This window comes from Acromyrmex echinatior, chromosome 1, assembly GCF_024713525.1.
Source record: "Acromyrmex echinatior isolate Ae372 chromosome 1, ASM2471352v2, whole genome shotgun sequence".
NCBI classification, from domain to species: domain Eukaryota; kingdom Metazoa; phylum Arthropoda; class Insecta; order Hymenoptera; family Formicidae; genus Acromyrmex; species Acromyrmex echinatior.
In genome coordinates, this window is record NC_141852.1 from 27337298 (window position 1) to 27360940 (window position 23643).

Here is a 23643-nt window from a genome sequence, read left to right on the forward strand (position 1 = left end):
TATTTATCGATATTTTTTTCCTTTTTTTTTAATACTTACATAAAGTCATTGTACTGCAACGTTGCTGGATCCAGAGTGAAACTGAGAAATGCGTGATCAGTTACTGCAATCGGTTTCTTGACATTTATGTTAAGTATTAAATTTTTCGCGAGACAATTTGTGATAAAAAAAATTACTTGCAAAAGCAAGCAAACATATTGTCGATGACATTTCATTTCTCCAGAAGTGTGTATTCCGTTTGATTTTTACACTCAATTCTCATTCTTTATCTTATTTTATATATATATATATATTAATTCGAAAGAATTGAACATTTTCTAATCCTTTTTTACACGAACAAATTTTAAGATGTAATTAAAAAAGAATCTAAAAAATATCCAATTTTGACAATATTAGCAATTATATAAAAATATCAAAAAATATATGAAAATTTTAAAGTATATTTTATAGGAATGTCACGTATGTTCATAAAAAATCGACACAACAAACTGAAACACCTTTTCACACGTAACACACGTATTGAAATTTCGCATATACTAAGGTCGTGTACATGGTTCTGAAATCGTGTCACAATAAAATTGCTTAGCGCATGTTTCGAAATTGGAATTTAATTACGTAAACGAAATCAATAATGCGCAAACACAGCAAAAATGTTCGGCTATGTTTTGAAGGGATTCTTAAATTCGTACACGGTATCTTTATTAATTTACATCTAGTATTAATGAATTATTTAAGATTTAACAAAATCATCATTTTATATTGTCACATCATTCGAATCTCCTTTGAAAAAGCAAATTCTTATAAATTTACATATCAAGGTAATGAATATTAATTAATATTTTAATAAATGTACATTTATATTAAATAACATAATAGTAAGAAAAAGTCTAAGTGCAGTTCTAAATTGTGCAATTAATAATATATATGTTGTAAAAGTTAGTGTCAAAATTAAAAAAAAGAAGTGTTAATTGTTGCAATCCTCTTGAGATTTTTTTAACGGATTGTTGAAAAATAAAAAAAGGATTTTTTAAGAAAAAAGTTTTAATTTTTCTGTTTAAAATGGGGTTTTATCAAGGAAATATTTGGTATGATTGATAAAAAAGTAAAATATTTGGTTATTTTTGCTTTTTATTAATTTTCAACAAATATCTCGGATTAAGTCATTACTAGAAAAAAACAAACACAAATTTTACTCGAGCAGTAAGCGTCTCCTCTACTGGAATACATTTTCGTCGAGACACCCTGTATATCCTGCGAGAGTGTATACTTGTGTGGGTGAATGTTGGGTGGTCACTTAATTTCTAAGATTTTTTTTATATAATATATATAATATATATATCTAACAACAATATAATATTATCATCATTCGCCTCTTTCTCTTTCTTTTTTTTTTACTTTGTTAATGTTACATAATACATTATTATATTCAACAATAAACTCATTTTGTATCATTCCTTTATCGATTAGGTTAGCTGCTACGCACTGCTATTTTTTTTATACAAGGGTTTTATTCCTCCACCATACACCGTCATTTTTGCTTAGCTTTCTTTGTTCACACGAGCTTCCTGTTCTTTCTTCAGCGTTCTCTTTTTCGTCTGCCACAAAATGTCCTCCGATTCGAGGATTCCAGAATCCCAGCTTTCCATAAAGCACAGTACATGCTTAACAAATTATAAGAAAAATAAGTGGTCTGACAATTAAATCCGTTTACATACAACTTATTCTAATATAACGCATTTTCATCCAAGTTAATATTACGCCCTTCAAAATAAGATTTTCTTTTGCATAATATTTATATCAGCTATATATGATGTAACTATTATAGCGATTCTTCAATTGAAATTGAAGATATGTGAAAAATTGAGGCGCACATATATGATATCTTAGCGTATTTTTTATTTTTAATGTATTTAGAAAAAATATATTTACAAACTTAATTGTCAGATCAAGTAAAATAAAAATTGATTTTTAAAAAATTCTAAGGAAAACATAAATACATATTATTTACAGATTTTTAACATAAAATTCAATATTCGAGAGAAAGATGTTGAAAATTAGGAATACAAAATCTTAATTAATTAATATTTAAATATGTGTGTAGCCAAGATTCATATATTCCTTAGGATATATTTGATTTTTTGATTTTATGACTAAAATTAATAATCACCACCAAGAGACAAAGATACAAAGAAAAAATTCAAATATCTAAATTTAACAAAGCACAAACTTATGAATCAAAGAGTTTGTAGTCATAAATTTCAAGAGTCCAAACAATCTTCAGATCATTCACAACCTTCCATTCATTTTCCGAGCAAGCTTCGTGCGATTCTCGTCCATTCTTTCTCACACTCCACATTCGGTATGTTGCTAAATTCCACAAACAATTTTATTCTAAATCGTTCTTAATTTAAGGACATCTCTTCGCAGATATTTGGCTGTAAAAGAAAAATAAGCTCAGACTTATTTTCAAACTATCATAAATCTCTTAGATTAGATTAAAATCCAAGCTCAATTCTTTTGTTTTTATAATCATCTCTTTCAACTGATCTCTTCATTACATTCTAAAGTGCTTATCTTTGTTTTATAAAGATATATTCCAAATCTGCGAAAAGTTGTCATATAAGTTTTCAAATTTTCGCTGTTAATCCTAGAACCCTAATTATTTCTGATAATAGAAAATATAATTTTTTAAATATTATTTTTATTTTGATACATATTAACTGATAAAATATTTATTAAAACAGAATTAATTTTTTAAATTGCGTTTACAATAAAATGTCCAATTATTTTATATAAATTAAAATTAGTGGGTTTTTATATTAAGGTTCCAGGATTAGATTGATTGTAATTTACTTAAACACTCGTTCGATAATAGTAATTGTAGGCATCAACAGTATTGCTTCTTGGTTTAACGAAATCACGAAGAGTCTGGTCCGCAACAATATCGAACGTACGCTATCGTCAAGAACAATATGACGATTAATATAAAATAAAACAGAAGATTATATATATATAAGTCGTCAAAAGATTTTCATGTCAATTTCAATCTATTGTATCATCATAAATTAATTTTTCAATTGTATAGAGTTTTTCGTAAGAAAAGAAACTCTAATTATAAGTTTAACTTCAAATAAGGAGAATTAATAAAATTAAAATCTTCTCACCACTATTCCTCGTTATTTTGAATACCCACTATTCTTACATTATTTATTAAGTAAATAAAAAAAATTTTTTTATTTTACAAGTATAACAACTTGTTTCACAATTTATATAGTGTTCCAATGGATTAATATAAGACAGAATATAACAATGTTCATCGTTAGACGAATTTTGATTTAAAATGAGAGAGATTTACATTTAAATATTTTGAATTACATGAAAAATTTAAATATTTATATGTGTGTGTATAATATCACATATTATAAAATTCTTCTTGTAATAATCATACACTAATCTCACTTATTTAAAAATAACAATAATATTAATAAATACAATTATTAATATAATAACAATTGAAAGTATTTCAGAATAATTACAAATAACAATAATACAAAGATTTTCAAATCAATGACGCTTTAATTCGCGCGTAAAATTTTATCATTAATATGTAATCGAGTTTTTTTAATTAAAAATAACAATTCAAAATATTAATATAATATTTCCTAAAACTAAACACTAATTAATTTTAAAAAATTAGTTTTGATGATATTTATTATCGAATAATATTTATCTTTTAGAGAATTTTTTTTATTAAACAGTTATATCAAGAATTTTAAAAAATTATGAATAAAATAATGTTTCGTTAAATTTTTAATATTTGATTTAAAAGTGATTGATGAATTTGCAAGTAGAAAAAAAACATGATTGATTTCGAACGTCTTTGTATATAATTCTTGCGACAGCGATAATAACTCCTTTCCACAAACATCGCACAAGTTCGCTCGGACATGTTGGTATAACGAATCATTGCTAACTCGAATGGCAGTCGAAAATGCGGAGTTTTTTAACGCTCTTTCTTTTGTAATTCATTCACAATCGGCAAAGTTTTCTTTCTCTCTCTCTCACTCACTCTCCCTCTCTTTCTCTCTCTCTCTTTCTCTCTCTCATTTCCATGAATATTCCCTTATCACTCTCTTGTGTATAAAGCTAAAGTCTACCTACTTAACCACATATGGTTTAACTTTTTTCTTAATAATGTATCTTGCTTAACGCCTAACTTCTCTAACTACAGACATTCTCGAACTATCACGTTTTCTTCTCATAAATACTTTAGAAAGAAAATCAAAACAACCATTCTTGCTTCGAATATAAGGAAAAGTAGCTTTTTTAAGTTACAAATAATAAGAACAAAAAATGGTCACACGAACATATTCAACATAAATCATCTGTCGAATTAAGTCATTTTGTAAGTCAAAATATATTGAATTCATAAAATGCTCGAACATCTATTATTCTTCTCACTTGTTATTCTAGAATGATTTCTTAAAGAAAATGCGATAATTCGAGGATAATCTGTACGCAATAATCATCATCGTCATCACTTCTCGCGATGTGAGCGATCGTAATAGTAATCGATTAACGTTAAGTTATCATTATTACTTTATAATGCGTTGTGTCGTTGTCTCTGAATAGCCAAGTCGGTATTCACGAATTTCCCGGTGTTCCTCGAGATCGTACGTTATAAATCATCGATCATCGATCTGAATAATATCAAATAATCATTTTGTAAATGATTTTTTTCGATATAAGATTAATATTTAACCTAGCTCGATTATAAAAAAGATCAAAATTTCAAGACAATTGAAATTTTTTTTTTTAAACTGAAGAATTCTCGAGTCCAAGAATTCGAGGATCTATATGAATCCTAGGATGACGCGAATATCTAATAGTTCAACAATCTACACTTTCAAAGGTGTAAGAATCCACAGACCCAAGAATTCACAATTAATTTGCAAATTAATGTTATCTATCAGGATCTACATATCTAATCATCTACAATTCTTAAGAGTTTATCTAAGGCTTTCTCTATAATCTAAAGGACACCTAGGAACTTTTTTATAAATATAAACGTCTCGAGGAAGTGAGAAACCCGCCCGTATTATAATTTTTCTTTTTTATCGTATTCGCTCTCGGTTGCGGTTTTACGATAAAACCATCATTGTAAAAACGATAACGAGTTAAGATGTAGATCGAGATGTCCCTAAAAATTTTTATGTACATGGAAAAAACATAACGTCTGTCGCCTTGATCCTCAAAATTTTCGGCGCTATTTGGGCTTAACGAGATCATTCCTTTCTTTAGGAATTATTACTGTTTTCCTATTCTCTCAATAGTTTCCTTGATTATCAAGTAGTCAAGCAGGATCGATACTAGTTGCACGAAGAAGATGGAGGAACGGAAGTTGAATTTGCGATTTAGAAAACTCGAATCTTGGTAGACATTGAAATTTGAAATTTGAAATTTGAAATTTGTTCAAAAGAGCTTGTCACTTTCCCCAGAGAGTAATTAAATTATTCAATTTTGTCGATCGAGTTGATATCGATCATTATTTATTATTAAAGTTTAGACATCAAATCCCAGAATCTTGAGATTCCTTTTAAAATACAAATCGTTATAATTATGAATCCTTAACACGGATATAACATGAATTAAGTTTATTCGAATTTCTTTGCCGTTCCATTTTTCTCCTCCCTACATATTTTTTTCAAACCGACCGATCACATTTGAGATTTATCCATTCTATTGTCAATCCATGATTGACGTCGAATATTTTTAAAATTTAACATTAAAAAGAATTGATCGAGCGATCAACGAGATGTTGTGGTCTACGATCGGTGAAGAGGAGTTAATTCGTGACTTCAACGACACTTCTTGACTGCTGAAGTTAAACACGATTATTTGCATTTAGCCTAAATACAATGTAGAAAATTTGAATATCACCGTGTAACGTAAATAGACAAGCATAGAATGTAGCAACAGTATTATATTCTTCTTTTCTTTTCTTTTGTAGAAAGAAATACGTCCGCTTTATTCTATTACTTGCCTATCTAGATTATATATATAAATCGTAATTTAGATTATTCTATGTCTACACTACTCACAGATACTAATAAACGTTTGTACTAAATACAATAAACAAATTTCTCGTATCGTCTACATAATCAATCTGTGTCTATGTGTTCCCTCGAAGTGCGATAGTCGCGAAGTGAGACAAAAACTAACTTCGCTTCACGGTAGATCAGCCGATAGATCGATCGGTATTAGATAAACATTCGGTATGCCGGGACGTGGAATGTGCCCCTGGCATTATTTCGAGAGCGGTCATTTCTCATGTGAAAATCTATAAAACACAAATCACAACATCATCGCGCGTTTCTTCTTCTTTGACATATATGTATATATATCACGTGCCACGTGCCACGCGAAATTGGCTTAGGGTGGCTGAAAGGAAAGGGAGCGAAGATGTTAGATTCTTAATGTATGAAAAGTTATGCACTTTAATCGCAAGTACATGTTGCACAGTACGCACAGGAGACAAACATAAAAATGATTTGAGCAAGTCCGAGAGCATTTTAGAGATACAAATATGATTATGAAAAAGACAAATGTTTTTTTTTTTAAAGTGCTACTAACTAGTGAAATAATAAAAAATAAACAAATAGAAATAATTATTGTATTTAAATTAATAAGATACTTTAAACGTATAAAGCATCAAGAATTGTTAGGAAGAGAGTGTTAGAGATAGATAGAAATTTAAAATAAAACAATAATAGTAGTTACATATGCGTTTAATAAAAATTTGGCTGTAAAGATCTAAAGCTAAATTTAGTTTTAATTTGAAGTAAAGAAACTTGATAATTCATTTAAAAAATATGTTTTTAAAGTAAGAAAAACAAATAATATATTAAAGATTAAACAATTCGATTGAATTTTAAATTAATAAAAACTACGTCGTTTTTAAAAATTTTGCATATATTTTAACATAATAATTTCTAAGTTTCTAATGTTTTTAATATGAGCGTTTTTCTTAGTCTTTACGTTCTCAATTTATAAGTAGTTATAACTGTATATGGGATAAAAATAATGGTTCCGATTTAAAATGAGGTAGTAAATTAAAAAAAATTCGAGATATTAACGTGATCAAGTGCATCAGAATCATAGAATTTTTTTTCATTTTTGCTGTTAATCGTACATTAAGCTGTCGTACGGAAAATTCCTCGAGTGATAGAAACTTTCCGACGATCTTTTCTTATTAGCGACATGGCAACGAGCATTATTATCCCTAAACAATATAATTTATAATTTAACTGTCAATTCTACTATAATAACTTTTACTTCTAAATATCTTTTATCTTACTAATTCTTTTTATAATTATTTTATTTCTTATTTTTTATTTCATAAAAGAAAACTAACAAAGAAACATTTAATAACATTTTTGTTAGTAATGAAAAGTATAAAGCTACAATAAATATTAATACATACGAGGGTAGTTTGAAAAGTTCATGCAAAGTCAGAGAGATGAATGCCTATTTTGCACAGTTGAACTAATCCTATTATTCGGAAGGGATTCGGAAGGGAGCGTCCAACGCTGCTCCAATTTCTTAATCCCTTTTGAATAATAGGATTGGTTCAACTGTGTAAAATAGGCATTCATCTTTCTGACTTTGCATTTTCTTTTCAAACCACCCTCGTAACAATAAAATATAGTTAATATAATTATAATAATATAAATATATTATTATAATTATATGATAGAAACAATAATAATAATTGTAATAATATCAATATATATTTTGATAATTATATAATTAAAATATTTTTTTACAATGAAAAATCATGAAATAACAGTTTTTTATACTGTTTAGGGTTAACGTTGATTATTAAGAAACAACAACGACACACGACATTAGTCAGCAGTAACATCGGCATCAGCGATAATATCGAATATTCGATGTTCTTTGGCTTTACACGCCATTACATTTTGCTTCATATTTTCTTCTACTATTTTACTACATAGATTAAGTATAGAATAGAGAAGTAGGGTGCAACGCAACGTATATACACGTTACACATAAGTAATTACATTGTATATAAGTGACACTACGGAAAAATTACAGAGAGAGAGAGCTAAATATCCGATCAAGAGAAAATACATCATATTGCATCTTATCTCCAACGAAATTGAGAGAAAGAGCACATCATTTTTTCATTAAATAGCGAAGTTTCGATGCAAGCGAGATATTTTCATCTTCAAGATTTCATTTCTTTTCATTTCATTTATTATTTCGAAGTTAATTAAATAACATTGATCTGTATTTCTTTTTCTTCCAGAATTTTATAAACCTTGTTTTTTATCTTGATATAAATGTGATTTTTATTTATTTGATAAATCATTAATTTATTTATTTGATTAGTCATTTATAATCTTTTGAGAAAAGTTGAATAATATAATTAATTTTTAATTTTTATCAAGAATGAGAATAATATCTTGAAGATGAAAATAATTTGGTTGCTTCGAAGGAAAGATGATAAATGCACCAATCAATTTCACAAAATTAAACGTGCAAATATTTAATATAAAAAGTTTGAATTTTCTGATGATTAGTATAAACTTACTATTAGTCGTGTTAAATTTAATGGCATATAAAATAATAATTAAATAATTAAATAATACATGAACCATCGATTTTAACATATTATAAAATGTTAATCTAATAAAGCAAAATTTCTGTTTATTTGTATTGACATTGTTCACAATAGTCTGATGTACGTCAGATATATTTCTTTAAAATTAAAATTAATGCCTAAACAAAACAAACGTCATAAGGAAAAAAGGACTGTAGAGATTAGTATCCCCAAATAGTACGTGCTTGATACATTTGCATCAATCTGAAATTAAGAATTTAGATAAGTGCAAGTAATAATAATGATAATTAATCGATGCATTTTACTCAGCTTAACCTTCGTGTCCTTTGACTAATAAGAACAACATCGTTACAACGAAGAACGCATGCATTTCACATACAACATTTTGACTAATATGGGAATCAGAAATTAGAAGAACATTTAACAACTTTTTTAAATCACATCATTCTTTAATTAATATTAAATAAAGTTAAATGAACTTTTTTTATATTTTTAATGATCATTTCTCACGTTGAAAATGAATAAGTGACTTTCTCATATATCATGTTCATTTCAAAAATTAAAAATCAATATGTACAGTTTAAAAAATATGTAAAATTGGATAATAGAGACGTTAAATTTTGAAAAAAATAGAGCAAGAGATTAGTTAATTTTGATATTAAAACTGATTCCCATATATTTAAACGTGCTACATAGAGACATCAAAAGTTTTCTAGAGCAACAGCAGCACTAATAGAGAGATTAGTACAAAGATTAATATAGGATCATTACGATTATAAGAGAATAAGTCGCGATAAGTGAGACGAGAGAAAGCGATTAAGCAAAATATTTTACGTCACTGTTAATTGTTGCATTTTAAGTGGCCATTACAATTAAGTAGACCAGGATAACGTTTCAGTCATGATGAACCTGTCTACTTCTTGCTAAAAGAGTTAAATTATTGGATATCAACGTTTTTAATTATAATCCGCTTTTAATTGTAGGTTAAAATTTGTTCCGGAGAACATTCCTGGTCCTTTAAGTGTGTCGCCATTATTTTTTGTACAAACGAGAGCATTAATCTCAATATTCGATGATGTACTAATAGCCAGACATTCCAGACATTGAAAATTTTTAATATCTGTATTATTAGAGCAAAATATAAATAATTATCAAATATAATTAAATAAATTATTGTTTAGTTTATTAAATCTAAATATTTTAAACATTTCTATGTTCTTGAAGTTCTGAGTAATATTAAAATTCGATTATAATCAATATAAAAAGAATGATTGAAAGAATGAGTTAAAATATTATGTGAAATATTATGTTTATATGTTTCACATATTAATAATATTTATAAAATAGTCTTATTTTGATATAACGGAAAATGTTAATGCTCGCCCTTGCACTTAATTTGTGGATATATTTGACTTACACACCTACAACAGATAAATACTGCGTATATTGAAAATTATACGAGAAAGTGCATATATCTTCAATAAATCGATTTATATTCAGTAATTGACTTCGAGTATAACATCGCTTTGGATATAATTTGAACGGCGGGGTACATCGCAAGGATGTTCGAAGAGTATAGCAACGGTATCACCGCGCAACAGTGTTAGTATCCTAATTAAAAACTCATAACTACGAAACTATAGCAACTCGAGAAATTAAATCAAATATTATTTTGTAAAAAATTTGCAAATAAAGTTTTTATAAATATAAATATAAAGATAATATTTGTTTCTAAAATATTTGCAAATTAGTATGTAAGAATTATATAATTCTGAATCTATATTCTGAAAAGATTTTCAAAAAAGTTAAGATTTTTTTCATAATATATCTAATATTATTAACTTGTTATTTCGACAATGAAATAGAATTTCTAAATCTTTTGTTTGCAGTTATGAGAATTAATCAGGATGATTAAACATGTAAGATGATTTACAGAAAAGAGCGTAAATTTCGACCGGATCTTCGAAAATAACCTCGTCGTTCATTTATCTTCTTAATTCTGATAACAAAATATATATATATATATATGTATATATTTGTGTGTATGTATTTATATATATTTTTTCTTCTTTGATTATATTAATTCATATCCTAAAATTAAGAAATTGACGATAAGTATTTAAAATAAATTTTATAATGTACTTATAAAAAAATATTGTTATAATAGCTACAAAACTAATAATATTTCTATTGGAATAATTCTGTAATATTAAACACTTACAACAATTATTGTTAGTACAAATATTTCAATTTTAAATAACGTCAATACCAATAACATTATGAAAATAGAACTAATAGAATAATGAAACATAATAGAATTATAATTTATAATTGTTGTCATTTTTCTCGTATGTTTTATACAACAGACTTTAATATTTATATACTTCTCATAATTTTTGCGAATGAATAAAATATAATATGTCGAAAATCATTTATGAACGAAGCGCATGATGATGAGTTTCAACTTTGAAATTGTATTAGAAATAGTAGTTTCGATATTGATTACGCCTTTCGGGAATAATTGTGGAACGAATTACCCGTTACAGGGTAATTTTCGAAGATCTTCAGCCAGACAGACAGTTACACGAGAGCAATAAGCTGCACGACGAAGAAGATCAACCAGCCAACGACATTGACAGAAAAGATACGGCAAGCGGAGTAGAAATTTGACATGCATGGCACATCGATAGATAGATAAAAGATTAAACATCGAGTACACTTTAAAAACATTGTAAAAAGTAATTTTTTGTTTCTTTCGCATCCTTGATATATTAGTCGATCGTCTCCTTGATTCTCGTGAGTGAATCGTTGGAAATTTGGTTGTTGGACGAGATCATTTTTTTCCTGCGTTATTCCATAGAAAAACGCAAAGACAATCATAGTAGCGAACATTATAGACTATAGGATGTTTATAAAATAATGGTCCAATTGATACGTTAGATAGAACAAACTAAACTGAGAAAAAAATGTCGCAGTCATAGTAGCAGCTTTCGCTAATCAGTAACATACGTATAATACTTTCCACATGTTATATTCTAAGTAATAGGTTTGCAATCTCTTGATTGAGATTTTTCTACTTGGCTTAATAAGTTCTTTTTAACATATTAATTTGAACCATTATCTTTTTAAAGATTCTATATAGATATAGAGAATTTAGTCTAGTAAAAATAAAAATAGTAAAGATTTAATTTATGGTTGTATGAAACGAAATTTATAGAGAAAACTCGGTTAATTCTATGATCCCATATACGCAGCTAACTTGTAATATATCTTTATCCGATTCACAAAATTACATGTTTACATTTAATACAAATAAATATCTATATTAAAGAAATTTAATAATAAAATAAATTAATACGTAATTATAATAATAAATATGTTATTATAAGATATATTAATAATATTATATTATAACAAATAAATATATAAAATATAAATATATAAAATATATTATTAAAAGACAAATTGCGTCAGCTGTGTGTGTGTTTAAAATTTATATAATAATTACAGTAATAAAACAATAATTAAAATAAATACAAAAATTTTGTACATACAGATATATTTATACAAATTTAACAAAATAAAATTTTCTGTAAGAGAATGTGATGTAATTTTAGAATCTGATCGATTTCAATTTGTCATAAACATAACATATAACATAATTGCTCGATACCATCCCTTAAGTATATATTTAATTTTTTAAAGAATAATTTATTTTCGTATTTAATTTATAATTTTTTTCAATTATGTTCCTCAATTAAAACGTGATTTTCAAGATCATAAATCAAAATTTCTAGTGAAATTTTAAACCTATGAAAATCCTTATCTATCTCCCAAGCAAGATCGAAAGGAGAACGAGGATAAGTCAAATGCTGAAAGAAAAGTTTTTGGTTTGTTTTTCGTGAGCAAACAGCTGCAGAGTCGCATCGGATGGTAGAGTTTCTTGCTTTGAAAACCGCGAGAGAGAGAAAGAGAGAGAGAGAGAGAGAGAGAGAGAGAGAGAGAGAGAGAGAGAGAAGGAGAAGGGAGGGAGGGAAAGAGGAGAAATAGGAGGGAAAAAAAGAATCGAGCTAAAAAGGACGAAACCAAGAAGAACAAAAAGGAAGGAAGGTTGTCAGCGATTTTTATAGAACTTTCGGTCGTCGCCGAACTTAGTGAACTTCAAAGATGGTTCTGTTCTTTCCGCGAATTGCAGAAGAAAATTTGTGGGTTTTTTTACGATAAAAGCGTGGAATAAAGCAGCTAGAGAAACGCTTTGTTTGCATTCACTGAATATTGCTATTGGTTCGACGAGAATTAATCCTTGAACAGTGGTGTCGTAAGTCCTTTCAGATTTGGAGTGTTAATAATATTTCTATATAAATTTATTGTAAAGAAATAAAAAGAATACATATAATAATAAAATTTACAAATATGTAATAAATATAATTTGATTTATTATGTATATATTTTATTATTTATTTACTCATTTTTTTATTTTTATATTTAAATTTATTTTAGTAATTTTTAAGACCGAATTATTTAGAGGATATGATAAAATAAAATTCTCATAAATAAAATATCCCATACATAAAATTTATTTTTAAATGATTTTAGAAAGAATTTTAGTAAAGATTTTAACGGCCCCAAACTTTACTTAAAAAAACATTCCTTCCGCATAATTTTGATGAAGTTATGCACAACAATTTTCAAGGTATTTGCAAAATAAGCAAAATAGCACTGATGTTTTCTGTTCAATATTGTTGCGAAAAAAACTGCAAAAACTTTATTCCTTGAAAAGTGAAATGGATATTAAAGTCATGTAGAAAAATAATAGTAAAAATGAATTTATATACTAAAAATGAATAAAAATGAATTAAAGTGCGTTTTCTAAAACTGAAAATGTTTCCTTAGAATTTTATACAACAAAAAGAGCACGTACATTCCAAAAATATTAATTAAAAATTGTATATAAAGTTTATATAAAATTATTATATACATAAATAAAATCAACTAAAGTACATAAATAAATAATAATAACAGTAATATAATATAAATACAATTACAAAATTACAAAAGTACAAAATAAACATAAAATGTGAAAAGAAAAAAAATTGAAAGATAATAAAATATAATAAATACAAGAAGAGAAAATTCATACCAGAGGAAAAATAAAAAACATTAAAAAATAACATGATTTAAAAATTCCAGAAGTCCAAAATTTTTTTGCGATAGATGGGAAAGTAATTGAGTTTGTAAACTGTAATATTAATAGCAGTAAAAGGAGTAAGACTAAAGATGATTTAAAAGAAAGACAGAAAAGGAACAATTTTGAAGAAGTGATATTTCTAGAATCTAGAACAATAATTTCATGATTATTTAATTATAAACCTATAGAGTGATGTCCTCAATTGAGCGGCAATCATTTTTCTGTGCATACTAATTTTGTTATTAAACTTCAGTCTTTCATACTTTGAAATCCAATTTATTAGACAAAAATTTATTTAAATAATTGAACAAAATATTTTTATTTTTAATTTTAAGTTGTAATAAAAATATATTAAAAATTTGTTGCAAGTTACAGCTATCAAGCCTTTTAGAAAATTATGAAAATATTTGTGAAATTAACAAAATAAATTAATTAATAAAATTAAAAAACCATATAAATATTAAGCATATAAATATTATAATATTCATTAAATTATTTTGACCTCACTCTGTCAGCGATAAAATTAATCTCGCTTTATTATCAATTTCTTATTTATCGTTTATGGATTGAATGTACTACTAATTTATTTTTTATTATTATCCCCTGCAATTCAAGGGTAAGGATTAGAGTGTATTTATAAATTTAACATATTCAAATAACAAAAATACTTTTCGTTCCTCTGTCTTCCGTACAAAAATGGTTCTACAATATATTAATGTCTTTTTCCCTCTCACTTTTTATCTGTGCTTTTATTTTTTATGGCATACCAATTTTCATATATATGTGTTATTATAGATTAAAAAATTATATGTAAAATATTCTATATAAAAATAGAATTAGAACAAAACAAATTAAAAATTTTTTGCATTTAAAATAAATATAATAATATAATATTCGAAAATCTTAAGAAATTAATAACAAAGAAAACTTAAAATGTGTTTTAAAATATAAAAATATATTTAAATATGTATTAATAATAACAACAAAACAAATAATAAATTTTTAATGAATAAACGAATAATATATTAAATATACGAAATAATATACTAAATTTAACACAATAACCTCGAAATAATAATGTACTTATTTAGATAACAATTATTTTTTCACAATTTTAAGTTTTCATGATGTTGAATAAAAAATATTTAAAAATAAAGAGATCAGTATTAATAATTTAAAAAATTTAAAAGAAAACAATAAAAATAATCTAATTATTTCATAAATAATTCATATTGATCCTCTTTTCTTCTATACATTTCCTAAGTTTAATAAAATGTTTATATTGATGTTTTGTGTACATGTTTGTTATATTTTTCATTATCCCACTATTTGTCTTTTTAAATTAGTAATCTCGTTTAATTTTTAGATAAATGGCAGAGCGAGAACTAGTAATTAACATTAGTCATATTTCGTGATGATTTTGCCGTTACGCTCCATGTGTTTATTTTTTAGTACAAATTTTTAATAATAGCGTTACTAATAATAACGATAACAATAATAATAAGAAATTCTCATCTCTGTCTTCTCTCTCGTTTCTCTCCTTAGCATGTTAAAGCAGTCATCGAACGAATTTCTATCAACTACATAACTCAGCTACATTTGTTATTATTATTATTTTTTTCATTATTCGAAAAATCTTTCCTAAAAACTTAACGCGCTAACATGCGTTTCTTTTTTTTACTTCTTTCATCTTTTTTCTTCTTTATGTTTATATATATATATATATATATATATATATACTCCCATATACGTATATATATGTATGAATATATATTTATATATATATATATATATATAAACTTTATTGTTTGTAACGAGCGAGAGAAGCTAAATATCCCGCCCTGTACCTTGCATTTTCGAGCACATGATATTTGTAAGTGTATATCTATCTCGAGAGTCGTATGCTGCGCGACCAGATAGCGCGGCATTGTATAATTAATATATGTATAATTAAATTTTTATTTGTAAAAGAAAAGATTTGCGTTCAACTATAAAACATCGACTGCTAGCGAAGAATTAAAATATATCAGTAACGCAATAAAGAATTTTTTTGTTAGCAAATATTATATTATCATCTTCATTCTACTGTCATAACTATTTCCGTTAATTTTAAGTAAGGTTTAGTCACATTAATGAATTTACTTGCAATTATTATCAACAAATTATGAACTTGAACGTACTAGACGCGTGAATATACTCAGTTTTGATATGTTTGTTAAATAGACAAAACACGTTTTGTCTATTTAATGTATTTCATTTGTATAAATGAAAAGACAAAATGTAACGTTGTTGTGAAGCTGTAGTGAATACAATAACAGATAGTATCTATATAATAATAGTGATATAATAACTATGTGTGTATATGTGTAACAACTGTAGATATAAACCGGACATTGCCTACAAATAGTAAAAATCAATATGATTATTACCGTAGCATCGACGATATAAGATAGTTAACAGATTAATCGGTGACAGAATTAGATCATTTTTTAAGATTGTTGCTATTTAAGTTTTATCAATAGTTTCACTCTCGAATATTCGCTCATTGATTCCTTTTTTATAATTTTAAAGACTATAATTTTGTATTTTTCTCTTATATTATTAGTTTTGTATTATAATTTTTTGAGACAAATTTTTATTAAATTATTAAATAAATTGAACAATACAATATAGAGCTAAGAACCAACTCAAGATAATATATGAATAACAATATTATTGTAAGCAATATAAAAACGTACAGACGTTTCCCTATTGGGTCCTCCTCAATGTTAAAAAATAAATTTTGATGTTACCGATAACTACGCAAAATGTTCAATATATAAAAAGTGCATGTGCACCCGTATATTGGAAATAATAATTATGGCATGATATGGCCTGGATTCAATCGGCTTTCCATCAGAACTTGTTGTTAGTCTATTCCAGAAGTCACATAATATAAAGTCTATAATACCGTATACCGTATATCGTATACCGTAATATCCTCTCAAATTTACAATAGGTTGGTCCAGTGAAAATTAATGTAATAAAGATGCATATATGCCTTCATATTATTTTTGCAATTATTGATTATTCGAATGTCTCAAATAATTAAAAAAATATAAATTGATTACTGAGAGATGACATCTTAGAGTTCGACAGGGTTAAGACCCGTTTGATATCTCTGTTATTAATTACTTTCAGTACTCAATTTATATTTTTTTAATTATTTTGGACATTCGAATAATCAACAATAAGTTCTGATGGAAAGCCGATTGAATCATATCATAATTATTATTTCCAATATGCGAGTACACGTGCGCTTTTTATATATTGAACATCTTACGTAATTATCGGTAACATAAAAATTTATTTTTTAACATTGAGAAGGACCCGAGGGATCGAAACGTCTGTACGTTTTTATATTGTTTACAATAATATTGTTACTCATATATTATCCTCAGTTGGTTCTTAGCCCTATATTGTATTGTTTAATTTATTTAATTATTAAAACCGATATTATTTATTGAAATTGAATTTTAAATCATTAAGTTTATTATGCACAATGTTACAACTTGCCTTTTACGTCATGATTAAAAAAGTTTATATAGCTAGCAACCCATAGTTTTACAGTCAAAAGCAGTAACATTTAAAATAAGAAGGGTTTATAAATTTGATAGAAAAGGACAGCAATTAAAATAAAAAGTTAGTTAGACTATAAGTGCAGCAATATAAAGCACAGTATAGTTTCTGTACTACAACGCATTCATTGGAGCTGTTAATTGACCACCTAATAGGGAAGTTTCGAGGTCCATATTTGAATATTCAACTACTTCTGAAGTTTCCCATTTGATAACCGATTACATCTAACCGACTTGCACGCAGACCGCAACAATATAATTGCATACGCAGCAAGAAGTGGATCACCTCTTCCGTGCACTACAAATCTTTTATTTCCAGAAAAATAAATAAGCTAATTGATCACCGCATAAATCACGCTTGTTATTTTCTAGCTAATTACGCAGAAGCTCTAATCGTATGGCAACCATAAGATCACAAAAGTGATATTGCCGTTATCACGGTTTATTAGATATATCTAATGCCGAATAATATAATTGTCGAATACAAAACTCTAAAAGCTTCGACGATTCTTTAAAAAACTTCTGAGAACTTTCAAAAATTTCCTACCAAAGAAATATTGTAGGAAACCTCCTATATCCCTATCCGAGAATCAATTAACATGTCTGAAACGTTCGCAGTACACGATCTTAAGAAATACAGAATAACTAGATATTCCACAAAATATCAAAATAAATATTAATCATTAATACTAGTAATAATTAAAGAATGAATCGTTAGTTTCCTCTAATAATCAACAGTTGATTTTCAAATCACCAAATTGCGCCAAAAATTCTTCATATAACTATAGATAATACCTAGACGAACTATAAATAGAAAATAACTCAGTACCCACAATTGGATACTTCACTCGTCATACCAGATAATTGATTTGTAAACTATACTACAGCTAAACACATTCTACAGAACACCTAATTATCCTATATAAAACACAACATCACTTCACACTTCGTTTTAACTGCAACAATTACATAAAAAAATCACACTCTGGTCGAGTCAGCATTCTCTCTCTTTCCTTTTTTGTCTTCGTCGTCGTCTACGTCGTTTTTACCCCCTAAAATTTCCTTTCACAAACACCATCGACGATCGACAATATTTCAGTCATCTCTCCTTTTAGTTTTTACACATGTTCTTTCATTTGTTTATTTCCGAAATGAGATTAGACTTTTGGATTTTTAATTCTTCTCCGCGATATTTAATTACTTGATCTCCATTCTTTCTAAAAACATATACTAATTGTGTCTATCTTTCATACGTCTCTTCAAGATTATTATGTCGATATTTTTGGTAATTAATTTTATTTTTCTTTAATATCGTCAATGTCTGGATTTCTTCGTTTTGCGCTGAAAAACTTCAGGATATCTGTCGAGAATTTCTTCCAAATTCATAAATTCTAAACTAAAATTTATATCTGGTTGTATAGAAACCGAGAGAATTGGTCTTTATATTTTCTCAAGAAGCATCTTTCAATTTTATTCTTTATTCTGTTGATTTATTTTCTCCTTCGATATTGTTTCCATTTATTATATAAATATAACAATATGCTCCATTGTTTATTTAATTAATATTTTTGTTGAAATAATTGATAATATTATTTATTTTGAGTTGTAGTTTTATTGTTATGGGGTTCTCTCTTAGTGAATGGTTTACTGGAATTACCAATAAATTATCAGCACCAATATAGTTGAATTTTAAAATTTATTAAAAAATTTTTTTTTAATTAAATTTAATTTTATATGTTCAATTAGTAATCACATTTTAATTCCAGTCATCAATGCCAATTTCTTGTGTGTTATCAGATTTTAATAAAAGATCACATCTTTTCTCAGTTTTAGACTTTTTAATTTCTTATAACTTGCATGAATTTACAATTTTCGATATTTCATATCATTTACTTTTTTTTAGATAATCCGATTAACGTTTCTTTGCATAAAAGATATTCTTTTTTTAATTTCTAATTTTAAAAATTTCATGCAGGATAAATCCTCGACAGGATCTTTTCAATTTTTGATGAAGTTGCATCTAAATGTGTGAAGGTATAACGAAAAATCCTTCAGGAATCCTTTAAAAATCCTTGGAATGTATCTTCTGGCTCATTCTCGTCGTTCACTTTGCTTTAAGCAATGACCGACCAATCGACTGCTGGAATTGATCTCCGATTGATCGACACGACGATGGCGTTCCAATGTTGGTGACTCTACGTATCAGTTTTCCTTTTTCTCGTTGCTTCGTTATCTCTTCCGCTACCCTTTTCTCCTTTACTCCTGTGGGCAGCAGGGCGGACACGAGTCCGACGACAACGTATAATATCGTTGTCATCTTTCTCATGAACCGCGCGATGCAATAGGCTCATTGGAGACTGCACTTACTTTCAATTTGCGATTTGATCTCGTTCACTTGCGTTTCTATCGTATTTCTCAGTTCTGAAACAGTCAAAATGAGAATGTATTTAATATTATAAAATATCAACAATAAAATTTTGAGCAAAAGAATAATTAGAAAAAAATATGCAAAATTTATGAAAATTTATAATTGAAAATAAAAATTGTTTGTAAAGTAAAATATAAGATATTATAAAAAAAGAAAGAAAAAGAGTGTAAAAAAAAAGAAAATTTATCTGTTATATGATTATTCTAACAGATGTCTAAAAATTTATATTTAACATAGTTGTTTGTTTAAAAAATTGTAATCTTTTTTTAAAACTTGTAATTTTTATAAAAAATAAGTTTTTATTTTTCATATTTTATCTTTCTCTTAAAGATAAAATTATTAAGATAAGATAATTATGAAGAAAGCTTATTTTTTTGCCTAATTTTAATTTGCACTTATGTGCATTCTTATAAACCGAATATGAAAATTAATTAAAGTAAAACTGTTGATATGAAGTACAAATTAAATTAGAACAATTAAATAAAGTACTTCTGCAGCTAAGAAAGCTAATCGCTGCACATTCTGCTTTAAAGCTTTAATGAATAAGATAGATTAATTTTTACTGATTCTTATAATTAGAATTAATATCTAATCTTGTTTCATATATCTAAAAGTTGTTCTAGTAATTTATAAGATTCAAATAAAAATCTGATAAAAATACAATAAAATAATTTTGTTTATATATGCTATCTTATGTGTATATATACATATGTGTGTGTGGCTATATATGTACGTGTGTGTTAAAAGACAAATTAATTTTAATTATACACATATACATAGTTAATTATTTGTCATTATCATATATATACATATATATACATATGTATATATGTATGTATATTTGTATACACATATACGAATCCAAATATATTCGGGAAGCTGGCAGATGTCTCTGAATCTCTCTAGTGTTGTTATGGATTTAGAGTAATTTCCCTAAGGACTTGTTCTTTACTACTATATATATTAACAGAAACATAATTCAATGTTCTCTATATATGTATAGTAATGATATAGAAAATAATTACATTAATTCAGGTTTACAAAATTAGAAAACTTGTTACATTTTTTAACCAAACATATTTTGCGAGTCCATATGTACTTTTCCAAGTTTAAAATTAATATATAAATATCAATATCCTAAGAAATATTTCAGTTTATATAGACAATAACAATTCATACTGTAATAACAATTTTGAACTTCTTAAAAAGGATTATTATCAGTGATCTTACCTTTTTTTAAGATAACTTAATTTTTCACTTTTATTTTTTAAAAAGTGGGCTATGTATTTATATAGTTTTAACTTGAGATTAAGTTTTTATGATTGAAAATAAACAATTTTTTTATTCTTAATCATAATTCAAAACTTATTAAAGTCTCCATATTTTTATAAAAAAAAAAGGGTTTAGGTTTGTAACAAAAAATTCAAGTCAAAGCTAATTCAATGGATTTAAAATATTTTGTATTAATACATATCAAAGTAATATTGCAAACATTACATACTAGTGAACTCATCTTCGTCTTCAGCTTCAGCTTCAGCCGCCAATTCCTCTGGTGTCTTCTTCTTTCGCATTAGAGGATTAGGCTCTTCTTGTGGCATCTCTTGCACCTCCTCCCTTTTCTTTATGTTATACTGTAAATCAAAGAAAAATAATATCTCATCAAGCGATAGAAAAATCTAAAACTTCTCTTTTTGATATTAAGAGTTTAATTATTCAATCATTTATAAGATCTTTATGAATACTTTTAATTTACTTTTAATTTACTTTTAATTTATAGTATTAATTTATTATCCTATTTTATTATTTTATTGTTATATATACTATAATCGTTATATTTATTGTAACATTTTTTTCTTATATTACAATTACATATTTACAATAAATTACATTATATATTTTATTATCACATATCTTTTTATTATTTAATATTTATTTTACTGTATTATATTAATTTATATTTTAACAAATAATATCTCTTTTGTTCTTTCCCCGTTTCTCTTTCTTTATTCGCTATTTAATACAATTTATAACATGCAGCAATGGTCTTCGCGTATTGATGCTTTGTACTCTTGGTACAACAATAAGCTCGATTGCGGAGCAAACTGGACATAGCATTAATGGTACGAGTGCCGTTGTCGCTGTGTGTATGGGAATATGCCTCACATACAAGTATTATCATTACCTGTAGGATACATACATGTTGTACTACTGACCAAGGCCTCATTAATAATTGGTGCCTTTCAGTGAAATGATTTGTTATGCAATGAATAATAGTGCATACTCCATGTCAGCGTCATGAATGCCTTTGTTTCCTCTAGATGAGTCGCTTTTAGAAAAAACGCGTTATGTTTGATTATATAAAATGTAAAAAAAAACCATTGAACATTTATATGATAGATGATACACTGCACCATACTGAATAAAAGCCTTAGAAAAAACAGAAAACTCAACCGTTTCTAAGATATAATAATTTTGAATCATAACTGACAAAATTAATATCATAACTGATTTATTATATAATATTATTAATATTATAACTGACTTCTATGTATCATATGCGACGTGAAGATTTATCTCAATGTTTACAAACTGCATTTAAATATTCTAATTCAATTTCCATACATTGCTTTATAATGATAAATTTCGCCGGAAATCAGTAAGCTGACATTAAGCAGCCATTACAACTGAATGGGCATTATGGGAGATCATCTCACAGGATCTATAATTCTCCCAAATAACTTATCTCAATTATTAGTGCGACTTATCCAAGTTCTCTCTTTTCACGTCGTATGCAACAAGTAAAGAGATAATAAGTTAATTATGATACTAACATATAAAATTATTTATCTCAGAAACGGTTAAGTTTTCGACCTATGTTTATTAAAACTTTTAATACGATGCGTACTATTTACCATTTAAATGTTGAATGATTTTTTAATATCATGTATTATATATTTGCAATTCAAAAAAAAATACGTAACAATTTGAAATAGTAGTGAAGCGTATTTTATGTATAGATAATAGTATTTTACACACCTATTAAAACTTATTACGCGATTCCTGTTATTATATACATCAGTTCATTTAAATATAAATTAGTTTACTTAATTATACATTAATTTTCTCTAGTTAAAAAAGAATCGTTTCACAAACTTATAAGTAATATAATAATTAGTACAAGATATATTTTTTTCCCTTAACTTATAATTGCGCAAAAAGAGGTATAGTTTTTTATTACAAGCACAACTTTTTATTACAAGCAATATACATTTCGTTAGTGCAAATAATATTTAGTCAACGATTATTTATTTAATAAGTTACTTCATTATATCAAACATATTAATATTTAAAAAAATGGAGAATCATCAATATGTTGTTTTTTGTCAAAAAATCCTTTAGTAACAAGGAAATAATGAAAATGTCAAGAAGTACACAAAAAATGTATGATAAATCGTGCTGGTCCTTGTAATGTAAATAATTTTTTCTTAATTGCAATTTTAAAAACACGTTGACTAATAGTCTAATTAGTACTTCAATAATTTCTTCATGTCTATTTAAAAAATTTTTTAAAACAGACATGAAGAAGAATTCTATTTTATCTCTAATAATCTTAATTCTCTGACTAAATATTTTACAAGAACCCATTGTTTTTTAAACTCTCAATCTCTCAACGAACATACGCGTTATGTCGAGGAGACAGATAACACAAGGATAAACGAGCACTGTGTGAGCTTGCCCACATGGCAAGCGTCAAATCTGATGC

General features: G+C 26.4%; 1 protein-coding gene across 3 annotated transcripts in view; it reads right to left on the reverse strand.

Moving 5' to 3' along the window:
* Window positions 1–1110: 1110 nt before the first annotated feature.
* cpx (synaptic transmission protein complexin) overlaps window positions 1111–23643 on the reverse strand; it is a 141766-nt gene continuing 119233 nt past the window's right edge. For all 3 annotated transcript variants that reach the window (XM_011059778.2, XM_011059780.2, XM_087406827.1), the window contains 2 exons: window positions 21382–21511; window positions 1111–19873 (listed from right to left, as the gene is read on the reverse strand). In XM_011059778.2, coding sequence (XP_011058080.1) covers window positions 19800–19873; window positions 21382–21511 — 204 coding nt within the window. In that variant the 3' untranslated portion in view covers window positions 1111–19799. The remainder of the gene's footprint in view (window positions 19874–21381; window positions 21512–23643) is intronic.